Source organism: Mus caroli, chromosome 2 (genome assembly GCF_900094665.2).
Source record: "Mus caroli chromosome 2, CAROLI_EIJ_v1.1, whole genome shotgun sequence".
Taxonomy (NCBI): domain Eukaryota; kingdom Metazoa; phylum Chordata; class Mammalia; order Rodentia; family Muridae; genus Mus; species Mus caroli.
In genome coordinates, this window is record NC_034571.1 from 73,589,635 (window position 1) to 73,598,427 (window position 8,793).

At 42.5% G+C, this 8,793-nt stretch overlaps 1 protein-coding gene across 3 annotated transcripts in view; it reads left to right on the forward strand.

Annotated features, from left to right (window-relative positions):
* Nucleotides 1-8,793, forward strand: part of Ube2e3 (ubiquitin conjugating enzyme E2 E3) — a 52,410-nt gene that overhangs the window by 513 nt on the left and 43,104 nt on the right. Inside the window, exons 1-3 of one of the 3 annotated variants that reach the window (XM_021186182.2) lie at nucleotides 59-417; nucleotides 1,486-1,707; nucleotides 3,442-3,492. In XM_021186182.2, the coding sequence (XP_021041841.1) occupies nucleotides 1,514-1,707; nucleotides 3,442-3,492 (245 nt within the window). In that variant the 5' untranslated portion in view covers nucleotides 59-417; nucleotides 1,486-1,513. Of the gene's footprint in view, nucleotides 1-58; nucleotides 418-701; nucleotides 1,043-1,485; nucleotides 1,708-3,441; nucleotides 3,493-8,793 lie in introns of those variants that run through there. The other 2 variants (XM_021186191.2, XM_029472462.1) reach the window with 2 other exon arrangements.

The window sequence follows — 8,793 nt, forward strand, 5'->3', positions numbered from 1 at the left end:
CCGCCGCGCCCGCCCCTCCCCCGCCCGCCCGCCCGCCCGCCCGCCCGCCCGCTCGGAACTTGCTGACTGCGCGACCGGGAGGAGCCGAGCCGAGCCGAGCCGAGCGCAGCGGCGGGAGGCTGAGCGCGCGGGGGGCTCCCGCGTCCCTGCGCCTTCGCCTTCGGCCGGCAGAGCGCCCACCCCACCGTGGCTCCCGGAGCGCGGGGCGGCGCCACCCTCCGGCCGCAGCGAGGCACTGCACGGCCGCCTGCGACTTTCGATGTTCCACACTCCCGGGCCGGAGCCTCGGCGGCGGCTTCTTTTCCCGCCCCCCCGGTCCCCCCCCCAGGCTGCCTCCATTTCCTCAAGGAAGGTTCCTCGGCGCTCTCCCTCCCCCACAGCGTAGCGGCGCACGAGCGGGCCGGGCGGGCGGCCGAGGTAAGGCGGCGGGGCCGGGGCCCGCGTGGGGGGCGGCGGGGGCGGGGGCGGCAGCTTTGTTCGCGCCGGGCGCCGCGCTCCTCAGTCCGCCGCGCTCGTCACTCAGCGGCGCGGGGCGGCGGGTCCCGCATCCCCCGGCGGGCGGGCGGGCGGGCGGGCGCAGTGGCGCGGTCCCCTGCGCGGCCCTCCCCACAAAGGACCGCGGAGCTGCGTGGCCCAGCGCTCGCCCCGGGGCGGGCCGCGCCAATTTGTTGCACTTCTGGGGGTGGGGGGTGGGGGAGGGCTTTTGTTTGTTTGTTTGTTTTGCCCTCGGGGTTTTGGCCGCTTTGCGGATTTTTTTTTTTTTTTTTTTAATAACAAAATGTCGGTCGGTGAGGGAGGAATTGAGCGGGGAACGTCGATGGCACCGGGAGCTTTGCAGAAGGTGCAGTTTGGAGCCTGCCCTTCCCCGGGTGGCAGCTCGGGCTCGGCCCGGTGAATCCTCGCCGCCGGCCGTGGGGACGGCTGTGGGGCGGCTGCCAGTTGAATTTTTTTTTTTTTTTTAATTCGAGTGCTGTGTTCAAAGGCTTTCGGTGCGCACGGGAGGACCCCGCCACCGTAAATAAGCATATGGGCGACTAACGGGGTATGTTTTTCCTCTGGGAAGGAGGATTTGGTAGCTCAGACCGGTGTCAGCCTGTAAATATTTAGACGGTATTAGTGACTTCTGAACATTCTCAGCGAGATCTGTTATTTACAGTTGTCATATGTTATTAATGCCCGTTGCCCAAGTTCCCTGGCAAATCTGTTTCATGCCTTCTGAGAAAGTAGACAATTGATAGATTGTCTAAGGGATGGGAAAAAAATGTGAGTGGGTTTTCTAACTTGCATTTTGGTAAATCCCTCAACGCCTGCATTATAAATTATAATACGTATCAGACTCCCTGTAACCGTGCTGCACCCTAAGTACAGGGACTTTCGAATCCTTTTCAATAAAATACTCTCAAACGTGCTTATTGAGAGGTGCATGCTGCTTTTTTTTTTTTTTTTAAGATCTAATATTTCTCCATGGGTCTCTTCTCTCCTTAGAAGTTTTCCCAGAGATAACTTCACCAAGATGTCCAGTGACAGGCAAAGGTCGGATGATGAGAGCCCTAGCACCAGCAGTGGCAGTTCAGATGCAGACCAGCGAGACCCTGCCGCTCCCGAGCCTGAGGAACAGGAAGAAAGAAAACCTTCTGCCACCCAGCAGAAGAAAANCACCAAACTCTCTAGCAAAACGACTGCTAAGTTATCCACTAGTGCTAAAAGGTAATGTCTACAAGGGAGGACTCACATGGTCAGGTCCCCTTCCCATTGGTTGCTTTTGTTGGCTTAACTTCAGTGGCAATAGTTCAGAAATAGTTCTCCATCAAACGGATTTGAACTTGAGTGGGCTGTCATTCTGTGTGTGGCATAGCCACGCAGTTTCCCTGCAACTAGACTCTAAAGCAAGCAGACTTTGTTCTGTGCTGTGGTGACTGGAGGATCGCCTCAAGAAGAGCTGGGGACTCATTCTGACAGATGAAGGGGTTGGCAAGGGAAATCTGGTGAATCCCAATGAAATGGCTCATTGGAGAGGTTTCCTTTTGTGAGTCATGTGTGGGTGAAGTTGACAGTTTCTAGAGATCAGCAGAGCTTCTCTCCATAAAACTGAATGGTCAGACAGAAATGACAATATTTACCAGAAAATTGGTAAACTCCAGGCTTGGCTCTAGTAGGAAGCAGTTCTTAATGTGTGCTTGAAATTGGCTTACAATTTGTAAGAAGAGGACTTTAAATCATGGGGCACAGGTGTAACTGAGTAAGTTACTGTTATCCCACCTCCTTGTGAGGGCAGATACAACTCAGAAGTAGCTGTTGCAGTTTAGGTGTCACCCAGTGACTGAAAACACCCTCGGCCTTCCTCTGCGGAGCTCCAGCATTGTGGATGAGCTTGGCAGGTTAACAACAGGGGGAACATTTCTGAGTCCAAGTGAGAGATCAGTTCTTCTCTGTTGACTTCTATTTTCTGTGGTGACTGAAAAGATCCTGCCAATGGGGCTCCAAGTGGTAGCAGTGTTGGGATACCTAGAGAAACTAGTGATTAAGGTGAAATGTGCCCGCCTTTCCCAGGACAGGTGTTTCATTGATTTTTATTGGACATAAATGGAGGAAGAAAAATGTAAAAACTGATCATATGTTACATTTTTATTGTGATTCAAACTTTTTGCATGGATCTAAACCATCGCTCAAGTGCTAGCAGCTTTAGAATATTTTATTAACCAGGAACAGCATTTGAAATAATCTGAAGTGTCCAGTTTGTTGTACTCTCGTGGAGGAACGTATTAAGCATGCTCTCAGTTTTGAAAAATGCCCTGAATTTGAAGAAAATCAGCCAGTTGCCTTTTGCTTATACTTCAGCTTACATATTTATCTGTCTTTCCCCACTGCAGATTTATTGACCCTTAAAGGTGTATCTAAAATCAGAGAAGACACTCATAGCTCATGAATGCCAGTTTGAAATTTTCATTGGCAAAGATATTTATAAATTTTAAACTTTTCTGGCAGCTAAAATATTGCCAGAGCCATTAATGTGCTCTTATAGCAGTCTATTAATTTTTAGCTCAGTAAAAAGTGACTTGAAGTCATTGTCAAATTCTCTGCTGTTTTCCCTCCTCCCCTTTTGTCTCATTTGCATATAAGCTTGAAAAGAGAATTTCTTTGGTAAAAAATGTTTTTAAATAGATTGTATATCCTTCACTGAGCAGTCAGAAGGGGCTATTTCCCAAATCAGGTGTGAATGACACACTTATTTACACTTGCACGGGAGAAAAAGAGCTGCAAAGTTTGTGCTGAGGGATTTGGGTTATGCCTCTGAGAACAAAGAGGAAGCAGCCATGTTAGCATTACTGAAGGCAAAGCCAGCCTTGCATTTAACTGCATGGTGGTAGAGGGCAGTGTGATTCCCCGCTTATTCTGTAGACTACCTCAGATCCGTTTTGTTTGTTCTCATTTCACTAACAGAATTCAGAAGGAGCTAGCTGAGATAACCCTTGATCCTCCTCCTAACTGCAGGTAAGAAACAAATGTTGTTGTTCGGATTGTGAGTTGTGGAAGAATATTGAGAGATGAATGATCTTGCCTGAATATATGTGCAGCCCAAGGAGCTGGCTTCATGTGTTTCCTTTTATCTTCTGAAGTGCACAGACTAAAAGTGCACTAACCAGGTTAACTAAATAAAAAGGGGAGAAGCGACACGCTAGCATGTCCACATCGTGAGCTCCTGAGTACAGGATTGTGTGCTTCTGAGACCAGTGCGATGGGGCTGGTTCTGCCTGTGTGTCTGTAGAGCAGTTTTGTCCGCAACACAGATTTCAGTGATTTCTAAAATTTTCAGCCTTAAAGAACTGTTGTGTACAATCTGAACTGACCTTCCACATCTAGAAATTGCTAAATGCAGTGTTAGAAAATGTAACTCCAGTAAACAAGAGTATAGTCTGTTCCTTTTGATTTATTCAGTAACTTGCCTTAAGGGTAAATTTTATGTGCTAAACGATTGGTTTCAGTTGTTTTCTGGAGGATGCATTGTTGGAATTATTTATGTTTTAAGCAGTTGTCCTAATTACTTGAGAAAATTCTTAGTAAGTACTGAGTAAGTTATAATTGTAGAAAGAATTTCACTGGAACCCAAGTAGCTAGTTAGTGCATTTTTTGTTTGTTTTATCATATATGTTACTTTTTAAATTTTTGATTATATGGCTTATGAAATGAATAAGATTTAGAGATAAATTCAAATAATTTGCAGAATTTGAGTTGCTGGTACAGTTGAAGTGGTGCTTCCTTTTGGTAGGGAAATTCCTCAGTGTTTGATCCATTTCTGCTACAGATTCTGTAGTTTCTTGTGTTGATCAGACAGATCTTTGAAGTCATTTATAAACACAAATGTAACCCATTGACCTCTTACTGTGTATGTTAATCAGATCTGTTGATAAGGTGATGTGATTTTGCATTTTTCAATGAGTTAATAGTTTGCTTATTAAAAGTAGATATGTCTAGCCTTAAAGTAATAACTTCTGAGCTATGCTATCCAATACAGCAGCCACTAGCCACATGTAGCCATTGATGGCTTTTCTTGTGGCTAGTTCAAAATGACATGCTAAAAGTGTGATATATGCACCGGATTTTAAAAGCTTAGCAGAGCATAAAAGTCTGCTTTTATATGTTGAAGTGATTATATTGTGGCTATGTTTAATAAAATAAAAATAAAATTAAAATTGTTTTCACTTTTTTTAGTTGTTAGGAAATTTACAACTAATTATGAATGACTAATGTTACATCTTTGTTGCTTTTAAAATAAGTAAATTGAGGTATTTCTGTTCACCCTCCTAAATGGTCTGTGGAATCTGTGTTCATTTAAGAAGGTCAAGTTGTTTGCTCTCTGAAAGAATAACTTAATTCACAACATATATACTTATTTCTCCCAGTAAGAGAGATGTAAAGATCAGAGAAAAAATTTCTGCAATTTAAAAATTGTGTGTAAGATCAAACATTTAAAAAAGTAGTTGATTTCTCTGCAAATAGCAAAATCCAGGGGACAGAAATGAATCTAGAGTGTGGTAGATGTGCTGAATGCCCTCAGAGCAGAGCTGCAGTGGTGTTGAAAACAGCTTGTGTATTAAACCCGGGTGTTTCCTCAAGGTCACGAGGATTATTTTAGAACCTTTCTGTGGGGCAGAGAGTTAGATTTGTCCTGAATTTTTCTTTTGTGTATCAGTCCATGAGATAGTGTTTGGCATTTGGCAGTTAGACTGGTGGGAAAGTGAGGCTTGGCTCGTGCTTGTAGCCAGCCTTGTGTCTGTTTTCCCTCATTGGGCTTGATAGCTGTCAGTAACTGCAGGCCATGCTGGTCAGTTCGCTGCATAAGACATTAGAAAAAAGTGGGCTTTATAAATTGTTTCTTAGCACTTTGAAGTTAGGCTTCCTTCTCTTATATGCCTTACTTGTAAAAAGACCAGATACTTTGGTATGTCTGATTTTGTGTGGAAGGTCTGCTCCTTACTGGGTAGGAAATTTGCAGATTGTTTTAATCCAGACAATGTTGAATTTTGACAGAGAAGTCTAAATTTGTATTATATATATACATTTTTTGCCTTCATGTCAGATCTGGGAAAGAGCAGCACTATGTTCTCAACATTCCAAGGTGTTTAAATGTTTACTGTGAGGTTTCATGGAGATTGTATGCTTTAAATTTACTTTTTACTTAGGCTACCATCTCTCTGTGTATCTCAGGAAAAAAAAGTTGAATGAAATGCAGAAAAATTTGGGGGGAAAGCCAAATAACTCAGACTAGGAAGATTTTTCTTAAATTTCCCCCTTTATTTAGCATTCTTTAGTTAGGCCTAATCACCAAGAGTGATCGAGTATTGATTTAATTGTTGAGTTGTATACCCTTAAGTAAGCTTGATGGATTGCTTCTTTTTTTTGTTAGTACATTGAGAAAGGTGTTATCTCTGGTGATAAGATTGTGTTTCCACTTTGGAATTATGAGATGCTGCTGCTTCCAGGCAGGGTAGGACTGGACTCCCTCCTTAGTTCTCTTGGGAAACACCCTCACAGACATGGCCAGAGGTATGTCTCCTGGGTGACTTCAAACCAAGCAGGTTGCCCATGAAGATTATTAGCCCACTGATGCACTATTTTCTTACTGGTTTACATTTATAGTTTTGCCTTCTAGGCTTTAGATTAGACTATAATCATATACTAAGGATGTTGGAAAGAAAATTGTGTGTGCATTGCTCTGCTTTTAGAGAAACCTGTTGATATGACCATGGAGTGATGCATAAAAGGGTCACCTGACTATCTTCCTGGCACAGCTTGTAGACACACCGAGTTTAGGAAGGTGCTATGCTTTTAACTTAGCCCCTAGTTTTTCTCTATATAAACAAGTACACATGTATGTTTCTTAAATGTTCTTTAGCATGTTTAGATAGAATCTATTAGTATGCAAACATTTAGGGTATTGGTATAGTTTTTGGATGTGGGAAATGCCTAATTGGGGTTGAAGTTTGTAATATTTTTCTGGTAAAACCTAAAAGCAGGTGTTTACAATTTTTGACAATTTACCTCTGAAGAAAAGTAAAACTGGAAACCTAAGTTCTGAATGAGAAGCTGGTAACTCCTTACTCGTTCCTAACTCAGTCTGGGATTTTCTTCTGCCATCTTCTGGAGGTTGTTACCTGCTTTTCCTGGTAGATCAGTGAGCTGCAGAGCAGACCTGAGCATCATGTAGACTAGTGAGAAGTACTGAGTACTGTCCCCACCCCACTTTTCCCTCCTTTGCCCTCTCCCAGAGGTGAGGAGCCATGACCTTGAGTTGTGAGATTTGAGGACTTGTGTGTTAAGGTTTGCAGAGTCGTGGTACAGCAGTCAGTCAGTCTGTCTGGGTGCAGGTCCTGCTCTGCTGCTCAGGAGCATGTTGCACTAACAAGTTATGCTTTATTCTTATTCTTCCATTTTCTCAGGTCTAAACAGCATGAAATTCCAGGAAAAAAATTATTTTGGATTGAAAGAAAACATTAAGGAGTGCATATGTTTGTCTTTATTTCAGTAGTGGTGTTTAAGATGACTATTCTAATATAATTCTAAGCTATCACTTTTATTTAATTATAAGAAGAAATTGAAATTCACAGTAATCTTAGTTTTTGCATGTAAACCAGTACAGAAAGACTTGGGTTGCTGTAAGACTAAAGACATTTCTGCCCCCAGAGGAGGAAGTGAAAGAGTACCTTTGCAAAGGCCGTAGCTTTATTAGTATCTGTTAATGCTCTGTTCAGATAATGCCAGGAAGTAGATAGAAACAATAAGCACTTTTGAAAAGTTACATGCTGTCAATTATATTCTCCATGCAAAACTTTTTGGTACTCTATACCATATTTTCATCTTGAATGTGACGCTGTAACAGCAGATGTATTGTGTTTGGTTATCAGAAAAATCAGATTTGCTTGGGTGTTCACATTTAGAAAGTAGAACATGACCTTTTTAAAAATTATTATTATTATAACCAGGCACAGGTTTAGAGAATAGACATAGGGTTTTCTTCCTTCCCATGTCTTTCAACAGGAAAAATGCATTATGCATTCGGGCATTTTTTTTAGAGGCTTAGATTCTAGAGGATAAACTGTATTAAATTTCTAATAATTTTCTTTTGCATCTTAATCAGTGGTTTTATATTGGGGCAGTGCCCTAGGGCCCCCACACCTGTCTAGGGAACAGTTACCAATGCCTAGAGATAACATTATTCTTGAGAATTGAGGAAGAAGGCCACTGGATTTTTGCCCTGCAAAGCACAAGACAGCCCCCCTCCCCCAGGAATGATCAGAACAAAAGCATCAGTAACACTGGGAGGGGCATTGTAGATACCTATTCTTGCACTCTGCCTCTTAGGTCAGAGGACAGTTTGCTATTTTCTCATATGATTCTTTCCTAACTGATGCCTCCATCTTTTGTCAGTCCTGTATTAGCTTGTGTCTTATATTACAATTATTTCAATGTATGATGAAGCCACAGCTTTGGAACTCAAAATTGTTTTCAACAGTGTTTCTTTTAGGTCTTATAACTGTTGATAATACCATTGGCATGGCTTTAGGCTGATTGTATCTATGGTGTTCAAAGAAATACTAAGGAAACATAAGGGAGAAGTATGCGAGGGCCAGACATAGTGGTCAGTGGTAGAGTGCTTGCTTAGCGTGGATGAGGTCCTAAGTTTAACTCCAAGTACCACAAAACAAACCAAAGCAGGAAAAAAAATGCCATTGAAGAATTACCAAAGTTAAGTTTTAAAATAACTGAGTTGTTCACAAGCAAGAAAGCCATGCTCTTTATTTGCTTTTTTTTTTCCATTATTAAAATATTAGCCTGCCTGACTGGCATATTGCCACAGTTTCATACTACTTATGTTTCACGGTGCATGAATTGTCAGGTTTGCAAAGGTAGTGTGATCTGATAACTGTGTTTTATGTGTTCTCGAGGCAGCACTCCATAATCACAATGTGGATATTTCTACACTAAAGACTTGTGCATATTCTTACTAAGTGGGATAAGTAGAAACGATAAGCAATTTAAGGCCAGCTCTTAGTTTGGCTTTGCTACCAAGTTATTTTGTGCAAAGCTTACTAAAATCTTTGGGTCTTCAGTGCATTTGAAAGATAGCCTGTGGATAAGGAGATGCTGCCCAGGGCAGGTTCAGCTCTTAACGGTGGTCATCACAGCCACAGTGCCTACTAGTGGATTCCAGTTTCTCAGTTGTTAGTTTTGGCTTATTAGGTGGTTGTTGTTTTATATCTTTTATGCTTACTAGAAAAAAATAGATTTAGTGTT